This window comes from Bipolaris victoriae, assembly GCF_000527765.1.
Source record: "Bipolaris victoriae FI3 unplaced genomic scaffold scaffold_9, whole genome shotgun sequence".
Taxonomy (NCBI): Eukaryota; Fungi; Ascomycota; class Dothideomycetes; order Pleosporales; family Pleosporaceae; genus Bipolaris; species Bipolaris victoriae.
In genome coordinates, this window is record NW_014575383.1 from 154517 (window position 1) to 170290 (window position 15774).

The 15774-nt window shown below is 50.7% G+C and overlaps 8 protein-coding genes across 8 annotated transcripts; 3 read left to right on the plus strand and 5 right to left on the minus strand.

Annotated features, from left to right (window-relative positions):
• Positions 1 to 124: 124 nt before the first annotated feature.
• On the plus strand, positions 125 to 1570 carry COCVIDRAFT_88174 (hypothetical protein; the record flags this gene model as incomplete). Its single annotated transcript, XM_014705332.1, has 1 exon — positions 125 to 1570. The coding sequence occupies one exon, from the start codon at positions 125 to 127 to the stop codon at positions 1568 to 1570; it is 1446 nt and encodes a 481-aa protein (XP_014560818.1).
• Positions 1571 to 1858: 288 nt separating this feature from the next.
• Positions 1859 to 3295, minus strand: COCVIDRAFT_12496 (hypothetical protein; the record flags this gene model as incomplete). The annotated part of the gene is made up of 2 exons (XM_014705245.1): positions 1859 to 3078; positions 3142 to 3295. The coding sequence occupies 2 exons, from the start codon at positions 3293 to 3295 to the stop codon at positions 1859 to 1861; spliced, it is 1374 nt and encodes a 457-aa protein (XP_014560731.1).
• A 759-nt stretch (positions 3296 to 4054) lies between these two features.
• On the minus strand, positions 4055 to 4375 carry COCVIDRAFT_23070 (hypothetical protein; the record flags this gene model as incomplete). Its single annotated transcript, XM_014705265.1, has 1 exon — positions 4055 to 4375. One exon carries the CDS (start codon positions 4373 to 4375, stop codon positions 4055 to 4057), a length of 321 nt encoding a protein of 106 aa, XP_014560751.1.
• Positions 4376 to 5069: 694 nt separating this feature from the next.
• Positions 5070 to 6474, minus strand: COCVIDRAFT_88232 (hypothetical protein; the record flags this gene model as incomplete). The annotated part of the gene is made up of 2 exons (XM_014705333.1): positions 5070 to 5372; positions 5422 to 6474. The coding sequence occupies 2 exons, from the start codon at positions 6472 to 6474 to the stop codon at positions 5070 to 5072; spliced, it is 1356 nt and encodes a 451-aa protein (XP_014560819.1).
• Positions 6475 to 7551: 1077 nt separating this feature from the next.
• On the plus strand, positions 7552 to 9192 carry COCVIDRAFT_88181 (hypothetical protein; the record flags this gene model as incomplete). Its single annotated transcript, XM_014705334.1, has 1 exon — positions 7552 to 9192. One exon carries the CDS (start codon positions 7552 to 7554, stop codon positions 9190 to 9192), a length of 1641 nt encoding a protein of 546 aa, XP_014560820.1.
• A 1071-nt stretch (positions 9193 to 10263) lies between these two features.
• On the plus strand, positions 10264 to 12696 carry COCVIDRAFT_88216 (glycoside hydrolase family 94 protein; the record flags this gene model as incomplete). The annotated part of the gene is made up of 1 exon (XM_014705335.1): positions 10264 to 12696. One exon carries the CDS (start codon positions 10264 to 10266, stop codon positions 12694 to 12696), a length of 2433 nt encoding a protein of 810 aa, XP_014560821.1.
• Positions 12697 to 12829: 133 nt separating this feature from the next.
• COCVIDRAFT_23074 (hypothetical protein) lies at positions 12830 to 13882 on the minus strand (the record flags this gene model as incomplete). The annotated part of the gene is made up of 2 exons (XM_014705266.1): positions 12830 to 13741; positions 13811 to 13882. The coding sequence occupies 2 exons, from the start codon at positions 13880 to 13882 to the stop codon at positions 12830 to 12832; spliced, it is 984 nt and encodes a 327-aa protein (XP_014560752.1).
• Positions 13883 to 14989: 1107 nt separating this feature from the next.
• COCVIDRAFT_88130 (hypothetical protein) lies at positions 14990 to 15166 on the minus strand (the record flags this gene model as incomplete). Its single annotated transcript, XM_014705336.1, has 1 exon — positions 14990 to 15166. A coding segment is annotated over one exon (177 nt), but the record flags the coding sequence as incomplete, so codon positions are not given.
• Positions 15167 to 15774: the final 608 nt, after the last annotated feature.

Sequence of the window (15774 nt, forward strand, 5' to 3'; positions counted from 1 at the left end):
AGAGACTATATCGCCTGGCCGCTACCTTTCTTTTAATCTAGTTTTATTCACTCATTGAACAAAATCGGTACAATATACGTGAGGAACACTGGAGTACAAAAGACATCCATAAGCCTCAGAGAGAATGGCGACTACCAACACAGCTGCAAGCTACTTTACGCTTAACCCTGGCGGCAGCAATGGAACTACCCATACTAACGGTACTTCCAACACCAACGGCACATCCCACGCCAATGGAATATCCCACACCAACGGTACATCCCACACCAACGGATCGTCCCATATAAATGGCAAGATATCGAAAAACCTTCCAATCGTGATAGCTGGGGGTGGTTGTGTCGGCCTTTTCCTTGCTCTTCTTCTGGCTCAGTCGGATATCCCTAACAAAGTCATCGTCATCGAACCCGAGCAACCTGACCCCAGCTCCACACGAGCAATGGCCCATCAGCCACCGACTTACCCGATATTCTCAAAAGTAGAAGGATTACTGCCAGAGTTAATCAAGACTGGAAGTTTGAGCTCAGGATTGTGCTTCCGAAACAGTTTGCAAAATGGAGACAAGATTATCGCTGAAAAGACTTTTGACAATTCAGGAGAGGGAATGAAGGGAAAGGGACAGCTTTTGTTGCCCCAAGGCAAGTTTCAGCAAGTACTCATGAAAAGATTGGCTGCTTTGGATGAAAAGGCGGAGATTCGCATCGGGGTCAGTGTCACTGGATTAAGACCATCACGGGACAGTGTTGATGTCAAGACGACGCCTACGCCTACCTCTTCACGCCTTGGGATCGAATGGATAGAAGCAGCATATCTCATCGACGCATCTGGAGCGCACTCTACCATCCGAAAAGAGCTCGGTGTCAAACTAGAAGGCGAGACGCTCGCAGCCCAACTCGTAGCCACAGATCTATACTTTGACTTCCACAGCCACGGCTTCTACGACGCAAACTTCATCATCGATCCACAGAGCTACGGCCTCATCGGGCGCATCAGCCACGCAACAGACTCGAAGCCACCTCTATGGCGCGTATCCTACGGTGTGCCTCTGAGCACCACCGAGGAAGAAATCAAGAAAGACGTAGACGAAAAGCTCCGTCTCATGCTCCCCAACAAAGGCAGAAACAGCGAAGGAGCCATCGCCTACGAAATTACCCGAATAGCACCGTACAAAGCGCAACAACGCCTCGTCGAATCCCTCTACCACGCCTCCTCACACACCTGCCTCGTAGGCGACGCCGCACACCTAACGAACCCCTACGCCGGTCTCGGTCTCGCCTCCGGCATGGCTGACGCTTCCTCTCTCGCCGAAGTCCTAATCCACATCATGAGCGACAGAGCACTCAACGAAGAGCGGCTACTGAAGTCATGGTCGGATGCCCGACGCGAAAAGTTTCTAAGCGCAATCGATATGCCGTCGCGTATGGCGTATCAGCGCGTCAAGACAGATGTCAGTTCCGATGAGAAGATACACGAGTTCATGACCAGGGATCCGCTGGTCGGCGCGCTGAACAAGGGTATGCCCGTGCAGCCACCGAGTTTGGAGACTAAAGTGCACGAGTTGGAGGGGTGGTGATTGGGGCGCGTTTATACCGGTAGATGTAGGGATATAGTAACAATGTTCAGTCGTTATAGTACTAGTTTTAAAGTCTTTCCAAGTTATTATTTTGGGTACTTTTGTAACCTTCCCCCTTCTCATTTCGGATTCGTTATAAGAAATGTTAAAACCCCGCATACTGCCCACTTCTGAAACTCGCCTTGTTATTCTTACAACTACAAATGTGTTACTTTTTTTTTTCGTTTTTCAAAAACTCCTCATGAGTTTGTTTTTTTATAGTCATTACGGGGGGGGGGTATTTAAACATTAAAGCAAGTCATCATCGTACCAACTACCCTGGTGGTACATACTCTGGGGCAAAACATCGTCTGCAATAACTGAATTAATAAAGGGGGTCCACTGCTCCGTGTCGCGCTTCAGATCCTCCAGCGTCTGTCCGCGTCGCTCTCGCGCAGGTACCTGCTGTTGCTGCTCTTGCGGCAGCGGCGGTAAGGGCGCAGCCATCCTCGGGGGTGCTTCCGAATGCCTAATCATCTTCCTATACGCGAGCTGCGCCAGCGCAACGGGATCCTGATCGGGGGTAAAATACTCAAGATAGTCTTGCAACTGGGGTACGGGGTTGCTCTCCGGGTAGCCCTCTACGCGCCCGGTTGAATGCTGGTTCCACGAGCAAAGCACAGTGTGTAGTTGCATGCCTTGGACTATGCGCCTCCACTCGTAGGAGATGACGGGGCGCTGCAGGAGGGAGTGGATGACGTTGCTGTGGATCCAGTCGGACTCGGTGAGGCCTTGCTTCTCCATGTGGTGCGCGAGGTGGTTGCAGCGTTCGGTCCAGTCGGAGCTGAAGTGGCAGCAGAAGCCGCAGCCCCAGCCCGTTCGCGTCATGCGTTCTTTGCGTGCGGAGAGCATGTGCGTTTTCTTGTTCCATTTCGTGGTCCCGCTGCAGGGGGCGCAGCGGTGCGATTGCACGTGGTGTGCTGTAAAGTCTTTGTCCAGAAAGTAGATTGCGGGACAGAGATCGCATTCAAACATCTCGGGGCGCTCTTGGTAGGTTTCTTCATGGCGCTTCCAGTCTGCTTTTTCGACGAAGGGTTTCTTGCAGCTTGTGCAGAAGTACTTGTGTGATTTGGTGCAGGTTCGGGATTGTTTGTGCGCCGAGACGCAGGTTTTGAAGTAGTCTTTTTCTTGCACGAGGGGCTTCCGGGATGGTCGCCGCTTTGATGTGATGGAACTGGTTTCTTCTATGGGGCTCGAGAAATAAGAGGACGAGGCTGATGGACCGTGACTTAGGGCATACTCGGTCTGTAGGACATGTTGGTCCCGACCCATGCCAGATGTGCGGGACCATGAGGAGGATGACGATACTGAATCTCGGAAGGAGAGGTCTGAGAATGCGCTTGTTTGTGACGATCGTAAGCTTGAACCTGCTGAAGAGAAACTTGAGACGGAGAGATGTTGTGCGTGAGGAAAAGACCGGGATGGGATATCTGTGTTCGACCAATGGCCATTGTGCTGACCATGACCACCTATACATATTGTTAGCCTCATTGGATACGGACACGCTGCAGCGATGATCGCGTGGAATATACCTGTAGAGCCCTGGTTGTAGCCATGAAACTGCAGCTGTTGATTTTGCAGGTGCGGCCATCTAGGCTGCACACCTTCGAATGAATCATCTTCCAGACCATTCGTCATATCGTACATGTATTGCGAGCCAGCGCTGAGATCCCTGTAACCATTCATTATGTTACAGATGAAAAGAAACAAAGTCAAAAAGCCAGATAAGTATGCTGATGCGCGGAGCAGAAAGAAAAACACATTAGGAAATCATCTGCCGCGGCAAAAAAAAAAGACCTGCATCGTCATTCATATAGTAGGCTGCAGCTGTCGGCCGTAGGCAACCAGAAAGATAGACCAATTTGTGCTGTCAGAGGCCGTGAAGTTCACCTGAAACACGGCGAAGGCCCGCTGACATCTGTTGTTCGGGGGGCCCGTGTTTCGAAACATTCGCCACCGAGGACTCAACACGACGATAATTGGAGGGTTCGCGCATCTAGGGAATGAATGCATGCATGCCTGTATTCCCACCTCGGACGCAGTGCGTTCACCGGTCTAGACGGAGGGAGGCGGTGCAGTTGCGGTTGGTTGTGGGGCTGAAGGCCGAAACACAAACTAGCGAGGGAGGCTGGACGATGGGCCAATAGTCAAGATTCAGCCTAGCTACAACCCGTATAAACCCTCTGCACCCTGATTATCGACAATCTGCAGCGGAACTCATCTCATACGTTTTGTTTCTAAAAGAGAAAGAGTCTGCTCCACACGCTTGGCACAATCGGCCTCATGTCGTCAGCGTCATCTCGGTGTTGCTGCGTTGTCGCCTGCCCAATTTCCCCAGGGTCTTGATATCTCTTCGGCACCGAGGTCGTTCTGACTTGTTCAAAGATAGATTAGGATGTTCCGAATCGTTCTGCCCCCAAGATCTGGCATTAGCCCCCTGAACCATCAGCCACCTCCACGGCGGAGTACCAAACCAAATATGGACGCCAAGCATACGTCGGTAATCTTCCTCAGCCACACCCATATTCTCCTTATCCAATTCCGTTGATCATTGATCCTGCTTCCATCTTGATGTTGTCGCTTACTCTGGGTCACTTCCTCGTCACAGTGATTGTTCTTGTTCTCCGATGTAGTGTACGAGGGTCCATCGTCGAAATTCTCACAACGCTCTCCATCTTCTTGGGGCGTATGGGTACCATCAAAGTCGGCGAAGTGATCCACGCCATCTTCAAAGGTCACCTCAGAAGGTGTCCTTATAGATGGCATTGTCGAAAAGGATGAGCTGCATGAGTGTACCATTGTGTTGTGTTTGTGTTGTGGCTGGGTGTTCCTAGGTATGAATTCGGACTGATTTCGATTTTGAATAAAGCCACTGTCGAGTTTTGGTGCCGAACCGTTATAGAGAAGGGGTCATGTGGTAGGATCTGGTTATGTTCAGTAAGAACGCGTAAGCAAGCGCGTCAATGTACAGGGGATGTCAAGATTATTAGTGAATCACCGATTGTAGTCTGCTGGTCCTTGTTTCTCAGTGAGCCTGCAATGGTACCTCCGTGTCTTCCTTCCTGATTCCCATTCCGTAAGCTCGTGCTCGCTTTGCGCTCCAATGGGATGCGTCGCTAAATAAGCTTTTGGTTCCGTGGGTACATCAGGGCGTCATGACAGAAGTTTCTGGGCGATAGCCTGCGAGTCTGTTCACCCTTAATACTGAAATCGAATCGAATTTTGAGCTAATCTCATTTTCAATAGTCTAGTCACATGACCGACGAAGAAAAGGGGGTTGACATGAAAGGTTTCTGGCCTAGGCGGCAGCGATCAAAGTATAGCACATTACATATGTTCTTCTCATATACAGCGAAGCCTCAGTAATCATCCAGTCGTTGCAAGGCAATCATTTTCTCGCCCCAAGGTTGCAATGTAAGGAAGGACAGAATCTGTTATACATATTTGTAAATACCGTTGCTCATTGCTTGAACATTCGAGGGATTGGAAGGAAATGGTCTAGTCGCCTGGCTGTTGTTGCCAACTCATTGTCCCATGAATGAATGTGTTCCTTCAGGAATGATGTCCAGTCTCGGATCTTGTGCAATTCTAAGCCAACGAGCGCAGTGTCAAGGGCCGACCGAGTCTCATGGGAGAGGCTGGAGTTTGAAAAGTCCAGACTCTTGATCACGCCGTGATGCACCTTGATTTCAATGCCGATGTCATCTTTGGGATCAAGTGTGAGAGTAAACGCTGGGGTCTGTGACCACATCCACTCTTCAGACTACGGCTATTAGCATTGAGAATGATGAACTGCAAAGTTTCCAACATACCCGGAGCTCGTCGTAACCCTTGCGGATATCCGGAATATCTAGAAAATCGTCCCCAACGGTCTGTCCTATGCTCGGCGATCCCAGTCCAGCATACATGAGAGAGAACTCTTTTTGCAGGTGGAGCTGAAATGTCTTGACGTCTAGACCAATGTTTGAAACAGGCGAGCTGACGCTTTCCACACCTTGAGCGCGGATGACACCCTTAGCTGGAGAGCGGAGGTAATGTGGTATGATGTGTAAATTCGGGGAGCTCAGCAGGGTGGTCGCGTGATGGAGGGCGCGTTGCCGTGTGAGCTTGTACGCCGAGCCAGAGACCTTGAGAGGACGAGGGAGAGCTCCGTTCTGTATGGTATAAGGCGTGCGATGGGTGTCTTTGGGGTCAACAGGTTGCCCGTCGTTGCCTTGACCTTGATCGAGAACGATATCGTGACGCTCGTTGACCCTGGAGCGTTGAACACCGAGTTTTCGTAGTGCGCGGACGACCATCTCAGCATGCTTATCGCGTGTGAAGTCGGCGCGTGGGCACGTTATGCTCCAATTGAGATTTCCCTCATCGTGGAAGACAGTGCCTCCTCCCGAGCGGCGGCGCACAAGATCGACGGTGCCAATGCCTGGAGGCTCGCTATCCTTGGGGTCATGTGTCCTACGAGCAGCATCTAGGATGCCTAGATTGACCTCTGACCATGGGTTCTGGTTGCGCCCGATGACGACGCAGGGTCGATTGATATAGAGGAAGAGAATAGTGCTGTCTGGCGGGCTTTTGCGTAGGATGTGGTCTTCGATGGACAGATTGAGGTAGGGGTCGCTACTGGCAGAGACATAGCTTTGCAGCTTATTGGCAGGATCGGCGAGAGTGTCTGTAAAAGTCGAGTAGGAGCATCGTTGGAAGCTGCTCAGCCTGTAGTGCGGCGGACGGAAAAGACGTGTCTGGCTGATAGGATTGCGCGACGCCCTGTCGGCTGAGAGCGAAAAGTAGTTCCGATGAGGGGGGATGACATATTCTGAGAGCAACTTTTGGGCGCAGGAAATAGCGCGGCCTCTCGATGGGGCCATGATGATGGGGAGGGGGGATACGATGTGCCTTTGTCCTGGTGTACCTCGTTAATGAGATCCCCGCGGCCAGGTGCCTGGATGCGCGTTTAGAACATGCAGCTTTGTCGCGTCACCTAACATTTTCCAAATACACTCCAGTCGATATTTTCCAATTGCATCGGGAACCATATATTGAGGTCTCATCTTTGGTATTGCTATCTTTCCAGGCTCACAATAGATTCCCACCCTGTTCCAATTGATCCTGGTTGTTGCATGCCAAGACAACCAGCCACCCTAACCATGAGCGGGAGATCTCCTTGCTCTTCTCCTTGTTCATGACACCAACAACAAATCTTACAGCTCATGAGCATGGCTATCGCATATGTTTCCGCGATGATGTTCATGTTACACGCGTTCTCTCTGCATGTGAACCCGTCATCTAGTTCCGCCAGCGACGCGTGCCCGCGTGACACGCTCATCATCGCGCCACCATCGCACGGCAGCCGTCACTAATGCCTACGCAATTCTATCTTGTAGTCAACATCGGGCGTTACACACTCGTAGTCCTCGGGCTTCATGTGTGGGTTCAGCAGCTCGGGCTTTCCCTCCATCTTTGGATGATTAGCTGCTGGACAAAGGCATCACCCAAGAATAAGGCTTTGCGGTCCCGTGTCTACCATTTGCTTTGCAACTGCTGCTGACCCGTGATTGCAATGCTGTGAGCCTATCTGGCGTCTTTACCCTGTCATTGCATCCTCTTGCCTTCTGGTCTTTCAGATCAGTGAGATATTGACGGGCGCACGGCATAGGTGGGATTGACGTTTCGTTTCAGCTCATACAAAATCCATTGATTCTGTAGCGATCCATTTCCTTTGCCAATTTTCTTTTGCCAATTTTTTTTGCCGAAAAGGCTGTATTGGTAACTTTGTTTGCCTAGATAGTCGAGTGCTTAGCTCTGTATTGCGAAAGAGATGCTGATTGGTACTGTCCTACCACAACGTGATCAGTCTTCGCAACGACTAGGCGACTAGGCAGCCATCTTGTTCAAACCATCTAACCTCATCTTCTACCAAACCAGGTACAGCGCTATATAGAGCCATGGCCTTCCTTTCACACGAGACGTTTCAGAAAGACTATCTTTTCCCGCTTGAAGCAGTACATGACTTCGAGAATGCTGGTAGCGCGGCTCAGTTGGCCGCCTGTCATCCGAAAGAATGGACGCAAGCAGACAATGTTCTTGACTTCGGTGTTCATCTAAACGAAAGCGACAAGCGTAGCTACGCATCCTATTGCACGACCATCAGCTCCGATAAAAAGTTGCTGGCCATCAGCACATCCGCAGAGAAGATATTAGTTTATGACATTGCATCCCAAGAGCTACGAGAGACCCTCGAGGGAACTGGACAAGTCTACTTTCGACCTTTTGTAAATACGAAACCAGATACTGGAATTGCTGACCAGACTCACAACAAATATGCTGCACGCTCTACTGGTTATACCCTTGTGAGCGTCTCAGCTACAGGACGAAACAAGGCATCAACACCCAACCAGCTAATTCTCTGGGATCTGGACCAACACGGGCGCATCCTTGACAAAGAAGAAGGGATCGACGCTAACGCTCTTGCCACAAAAGCAATCAATGCCATTGCTCCAGAACTGGAAAGGCGCCATGAATGGACCCAAAACTTTATCCATACTTCCACACTGCACGCCATGTTTGCAGAGGCACTGAATCAAGTTGCCACAGACTATCGCACGCGGCACAATACCATTTTTGATGACGCACAACTTGGAGCCTTTGGTTCGGTGTCTATGAGCAATGATGGCAGGTTGTTTTTGTACCATTCAAACAACAATTCAACCCAGCAAGGTTCTCGTGAGCCAGACGAACTACCACAGGTGGTCGTGTACGATTTGGATGAAGGCATCGAACTCCATCGTCTTACTGGACACACTGATGCTATTATGTGGTCTGCTATCAGTCCGGACAGCACTCACATTGCATCTGTATCCTGGGATGGTAGTTTACGCGTACACTCTGCCCTTACTGGAAAGCTTGAGTGGGCTGTCGGATGCTCAAAAGAGCAAAGCTGGGCAGGTGCATTCTCGTCGGACTCGCGTTTCATTGCCTGGACCTCCAAATGTGGTCAGGTCGTTCAGGTACACGATGTATTTGATGGAAAGAAGCTCGCCACTTTTCCAGTAAAGCTATCGGACTGGTGCAGATCTCTCCAGTGGCATCCTCGTAAGGCTCAACTTGCTTTTTGCGCTGGAAAAGATGCTTATCTGTGGGATGTCCTCGATGGGCCTGACGGCAAAATGTTGCAACACTTTCAGATTGACGAAGACTGCGGCACGGGCAGTCGAATGGTCTCCATTCAAGATATTGGTTGGATGGATCGAGAGCCCACGCTGTATCTCGAAATCTCAGAGGGAACAAAGATTGTTTACAATACTGAGAGTAACGCCAAAGAGATGTTCAGACGACCTGCTGGTGTTACGACGGGGTACGTTGATGGCGGGATGTACGGAGTCTTCTCGAATGATGCGGGAGATGAGTACTATATCAGCATTGATGGTGATGCAAAGGTGCGGTACTGGCGACGAGGTATCGCTGCCTCCACATCTTGGTGGGAGAAAGATCCTGGCCCTGTAGCCAGTCCGAAAAAGATATTCCCCGATACTGGAAAGTACGTTAAGATTGTCAGATCCGCCAGTAAATCTACAGAAAAACAGTAGGAACAGGGAGATGAATGGGTTGCAGTAGGCATAATGGTCTCAACTACCGAGGTAATTGCTTAGTGATTGCGTTGGCGATGTCATCTGGCTTTCATCCGATCGCGATAGCTGCTTTAATGATCGATTATCAATTCCTTCGCTTCTCTCGTGACATGTTGTGAACTTGTATTTTCGTCCGCGAAATCCTGATTGCTAAGAGAAAAAACCCGGCCCAGTCAACTGCAGCATCACGAGTTCAATTTATCGCGATCCTAAACGCGGTCAATTATGCGGAGCTCGGCACAGACACGGTGCTCAATTGCCATGTCTTGAGTAACGACGAGGTCCGAACACCGATGCATATAGCACCAGTAAACTGAAGCTAATATCCACGTCAGCGCTATTCCCAAAAGCACAAATCGGATCGTGCTCAAGACGCAATTCGGGTACCCGGTGGGGAATCGAAGATGGGCAAGTCATTGTGTTATGTGTGTGTATGTGTGTGTGGATGGGGGTGGCGCAAGAGCTGCCACGCGGCTGGCCAGCAAAGGCGTTCCGGACCGTGTAACCGTCGCCGTGCCTCCATCTCCAACCTTTCAGGCTGAACCCCACACCGCCATTCGCTTAGCCCCACGCCGTGCGGCTCACGCTGCTGCTCAGGCCTGTGTATATGAAGTGCCCACGACCGGTGAATGCTCCCTGAAAATCCCTCACTATCTTTTGTTCCCTGTACACGCTGGCCGGGGTTCTGCTTTCGAGGTCTGCTCGAGCTTGCGTTCATTTCTGTCGTACTAAAAGAGTACTGGCGAGCTGTGTTCGCTCTTTGATGGTCCCAACTGACCAGCACCAAAGTCTCCTTCTCGTATTGTAGACTGCACTGGCTGCAAAGCTAACGGCGTTGTGGCTGCTGCGCATTCTCGTCCTGCATCGCACCCGCAATCCACTTGTATTCTGCTGTATCACTAAAACACAGTAAGCTATGCCTCCTACGCCATACCGGCACTTGTGTCTTATATAACCAACCAGCCCTTTGCGGTACCAAAAAGAATACCGTCAACGCTATAGACACCACTCATGCCTGCCCCTTCAGCCATGCTACGACCAACGGAGAATGGCGAGCGATATGAGCTCACCAGTCCAACCGAGATGCCCAAAGCCGGTGCATTTCTTTGGAATCAGCGTATGATGATCCAGGTGACTTGTCGTGGATTCGCGACCGCCCAGTACATGCAACCCGAACCCGCCAAATACGCCTATGCACCAAACCTCGAAGCAAAGACGTTTATGCAACCCGAGCAAAATTACTACGCACATCATCCAGGCCGCTTTGTTTACATCAAAGACGAAGAGACTGGCGATCTCTTTTCGGCTCCATATGAGCCAGTCAGAGCAAAGCCAGATCGATTCGTCTTCAATGTTGGCAAGAGTGACATCAAATGGACTGTCGAGAAACTTGGTGTTCGCGTCGACATGACGTTTCTTCTTCCCACAGATCATGTTGCTGAGCTATGGAGTATCAAAGTCACCAACATCTCCGGCCGTGACCGGAAACTAAGTATTTACCCTTACTTTCCTCTTGGATACATGTCCTGGATGAACCAAGAAGCACAATGGGACGAAAATGTTGGAGGTATTGTTGGCAGTTGTAAAACGCCATACCAGAAAGCAGAAGATTATCCAAAGACAAAATATCTCAAGGACAAGACGTATTTCCTTTGTGAAACAGCACCAGTAGCGTGGGAAGCCAGACAAGAGTCGTTCGAGGGTGAGGGAGGACTACAATCGCCATCATCGATATTGGAGCCGGAACTTTCAAAAAGCGATGCTCGTTACGAAACGCCAACCGCAGCTGTGCAGTATCGAGCTCAACTCAAGGAGAACGAAAGCAAAGACTACCGATTCCTTTTTGGCCCTGCATACGACGAAGCTGAGATTCTGGAGATGCGTAAGACGTATCTCAGTAAGATTGCGTTCGCCCAAGCCACCAAAGACTACGAAGACTACATTCAGCGAGGTAGCGGCTGCATTCGTTTGGAAACCCCAGACAAGGATCTTGACAACTTGGTCAACAACTGGCTGCCGCGGCAGCTTTACTACCACGGCGATGTGAACCGTCTGACGACCGACCCGCAAACGCGAAATTATCTACAAGACAACATGGGCATGAGCTTCATCAAGCCCGAAGTAGCTCGGAAAGCAATTCTGACCGCAGTGGGCCAACAAGAAAAGAACGGCTCGATGCCAGATGGTATCCTGCTAGCCAAAGGCGCAGTCCTCAAATACATCAACCAAATCCCTCACACCGACCACTGCGTCTGGCTCCCAATTGCTCTCGAAATCTACCTAAACGAGACAGGCGACTACACCATTCTGGACGAAAAAGTCAGCAGCATGTACGGCGACACCTACACCGTTTTCGAGCGCTTCAGCCGCGCAATGGACTGGCTCCTCTCCTCCAACGCCCGCGATGACCGCGGACTCTCCTACATCGCCCAAGGCGACTGGTGCGACCCCATGAACATGGTCGGACCCAAGGGCATCGGCGTCTCCGGCTGGCTCACCGTCGCAACCGCCTACGCCGTGAACCTCTGGGCGCAAATCTGCGACGACGCCTCCAAACCCGACATTGCAAAGAAGTACCGCGCCGGCGCCGAAAAAGTAAATCAGTCTGCCAACGAGCATCTCTGGGACGGCGACTGGTACGCGCGTGGTATCACAGATGACAATGTTACGTTTGGAATCAAAGACGACAAGGAAGGTCGTATCTGGTTGAATCCCCAGGCCTGGTCGATTCTCGGGGGTGCAGCGTCGCAGGAGCAGATTTCGAAGATGCTCCCGCAGATTGACGAGCAGCTTACCACGCCATACGGCGTCGTCATGTTCGGCCCGCCATTCACAGCCATGCGCGAAGATGTCGGTCGCGTGACGCAAAAGTACCCAGGACAAGGTGAAAACGGATCCATATACAACCATGCTGCCGCCTTTTACGCATGGGCTCTATACACGATTGGCGACGTCGATCGCGCGTATAGCACCCTCCGCGCTATGATTCCGGGACCCGACGAGCAGGATTTGATTCGAAGGGGTCAACTTCCTATTTTCATTCCCAATTACTATCGTGGTGGGTACGGGATTAAGCATCTGGATCGTACGGCGGGCCGCTCGAGTCAGCTGTTCAACACGGGAACTGTGAGTTGGGCGTATCGATGCGTCATTGAGGGGTTGTGTGGCTTGCGGGGTGTCAAGGAGGGATTGAAGATTGAACCCAAGTTTCCGAGTGAGTGGGATGAGATGAAGGTGAGGAGAGAGTTTAGGGGCGCGGTGTTTGATGTGCAGGTTAAGAGGGGGGGTGTGGACGGTGTGAAGGTGACGGTGGATGGGGAGAAGATTGCGGGTAATGTTATCAAGAATGTGGAGAAGGGGAGGACGTACAAGGTACAGGTTGAGGTGCCGAGGGCGAGCAAAAAGAAGTATGGGGTTTTGACGAATGGGCATGGGACGAATGGGACGAATGGGACCAAGTAGAAGTATGTGAGGGATTCGTAATTTTTTAGATGAGTTGACTACATTACGTTTTACGAATGACAAAAGTTTAGACAGCAAGTAGGACAGGATTAATCATGTTCTATTCAAAGCCGTGTCTTCCTCGCCCACCTGTTTATTGCGAGAAGAACATGGTTATGCTATTATCCCACGCACTATCCGCCACCTCCTCAACACTCAATCCCTTCAGCCCAGCCACCACAAGCGCCACCTTCTCCATACTACAACTCTCATTTCTTTCCTTAACCATATCCCCCAAACTGAACTTATCCTTCTTCTTACTCCCCCAACCCCACTTCGTCGCATTCTGCAAATAAGCCTTTGCAACCTCACTCGACGCTTGAATCTCGCCCCACGGCGCATCCGTCTCAATCTGCAGCTTCTCAAGCGGCACATGCCGAATCATCTCCAAACTATCTCTATCCCGGAACGCAAAATTGTTAACACTAACATGCAAGCCCATGCCAACGAGCTTTTGCATCTGCTGCGCAGTCCCCACAAACGAATGCACGAGGCCAGAGCGTAGGGGAAGCCGCTCCCAGTACGACTCGAGGATAGAAACGAAATCTCCAAAAGCAGCGCGACAGTGTAGGAACAAGGGTAACTTCCATCCCGCGTCCACAAGCATATCGAGCTGGCGCTTGAACACGCGAACTTGCACTTCTTTAGGGGCGGCAGCTAGCTTATCGTAATCGAGTCCTAGTTCTCCAAAAGCGGCCATGACATGCGGCTCTTGCTCCAAAGTCCGGGAAATAGTTTCGGAGACCGACGTATAGTATTTGTCGCCACCTTCGTCCGCTTCAACAGCATGATACGGATGGATGCCGATAGTAATTTTGCATTGCTCTGGCCGCTTGCGGGCGATGGCAATGTTGACTGGTACGTCAGCGGCGTACATGCCTGTCAACATTACTTTCTCGACTCCAGCGGCGAGAGCGCGGTCCAGGACAGCGTCGAAGTCGGGTTCATGGTATTGTTTGCCACGATAGAATCCAGTGAACTCCTTTGCTGTTGCTGTTACAGCGACCTATAGGTTGCGTCACTCCGGGTTACTGCTGTCGTGGTTGACGTGGGGAAAGGGGAGGTTGGGGCATACGTCTGCATATCGAAGTTTTCGTGCAGGTGCAGACGGTGCCTTTGTCGGGAAGCCATCGAGGAGAGATGACATTCTGGCGTCTAGCGATTGGGGGCTGTGGGGGTGCGCCTTTCCGGAGATGAGCAATGCCGTGTCGTTGTGGATGCAGATGAGAGAAAGATTCCGGGATACGTAGAGGTTGCGGCTCGAAGCGTCGGAAAGGGACCTTCCGCGTTCGGAATAATTTACGCTCTGGGCATTTCTTGGCTTATGAATCACGTCTTCGCGCCGTCTGAAACTATTTTCTAGTAGACCTTCTTCATGACTTTCTGTGGCCTTGTTTGCAATTTCATTAGGTAAATGAGTTTTGGTGTTAGAATTGCTGGTAAGAATCCATGTACACTGTAATTGAAGGGGTCGGACACCGACGGGACGCCTAAAGGTTCGGACAACACCCGGTGATAGCATACAATCGGGGTTAGTTTCAAACATGTCCTTGAAGAAGAGAAGCCTGTTGTTGTGGTAGGGTCTTGATTTTGGCTGCAGCAAAGGCACCGCAATAATCTGTAACCAAGTCATGGCCCAGAGGATTCGGCAGATAATCTGATGACCTACTATGTTCTCGTCTCGAGTAACCAGCACATATACCACGAGTGGATCGACAGAGCTAAGTGTAGCTAAAGCTATATTGCCCTTCCTCCAATGTCGCTCGTGGACTGTTAGTGTGCAGGTCTGGATAGAGCCAGCCGACAACGTAGAGTGTCGCAAGGCCTAGACTGCACCTTCCAAAATAAATCCGCAGATCAATCGCGACGATCTTTCCCTTAGCTCAATTGCCACTACAAATTCATAGGTCACAGCGATTGTGTCCATAGAGCCCTCTTCTATATTCATTCTTCACCTGCCAGAACGAACTCAAACCCCAACCATGGCCATTTGGTTTACGCAGTGCACTGCCAGGCTCAGAAGGTAGCCCGCCAGAATGTATTTCGGGATCAACTGACGTAATCTTGTATACACAGTACACTGCCAAAGTAGTTGTAGATCGACTAAAGCGAACGTGTATAAATTACCTTACAAACTGAGGTCCTTGGGCGTGCCTGGCATAAGGCTTTCATTTCGTTTTGTTATGCGGTATCAAGTCGTTACTGAACAGCCTCGAGACGAAGCGGGTTCATTCGTGAATATGAGCCTTTCCCCTCAGTACAGCTCATACACAATCCTCCGACGTGACGTCGTTAATCGTACGACTATGCAAGGACGCGGCTTGTGCCTGATCCATATTGGAGCGACCACCCTCATAAGGAAGTTCAGAATCTCAGCTGCCTTAATTGACTGCTCCGACGGAAATGCCAAGTGCGTGCCTGGTAAGTGTAAGTGAACTCATGATAACGACCACGTCGAGGGCCAGGCAACTATTTGGACGGTAAAACGCATGTAATCAGCGCAGCTCAAGGCTGCCCCTACTCCATAGTGGGGCACCGTTAAGCATTTGGGGGCTAGTACTACTTAAGCAGGCGTTTGCTGAGCTTGATCACGAGGCATGTCGGATGGAATAGGGTCGGTTCGCACATCTCCGGGCGTCGTCCTACCCAAAGCCATGATACTCTACGTATTTTTTGGTTCTCCAACGCCACAAATATATCAACTCTGGGTATGTCACCATCAGAATAAAAAGGCTGAATTCAGGAACGAACTTGAGAGGTTTGTATAAGATTTCGTGGTATCGCAATCAGGGTACGTGCGGGAATGCGTGCACAGATACCGGACAGGGCTACGGGTGATTGCTCCATCCAGCCGCCCCCCATCTCCCCTGCTCGCCGCGATCGCAATATTCCGCCCCGCTTTACTCTTTCCCCTTGATCGTCCCCCCCGTCCATTTTTCCTCGTCATTCCAATTGGTCCTATGTATACCTGTCGTATTACACATAGTCATACATTTTTGCCAGCAACTCCATACTGGACGAGCAAGTAATTAAAAAAAA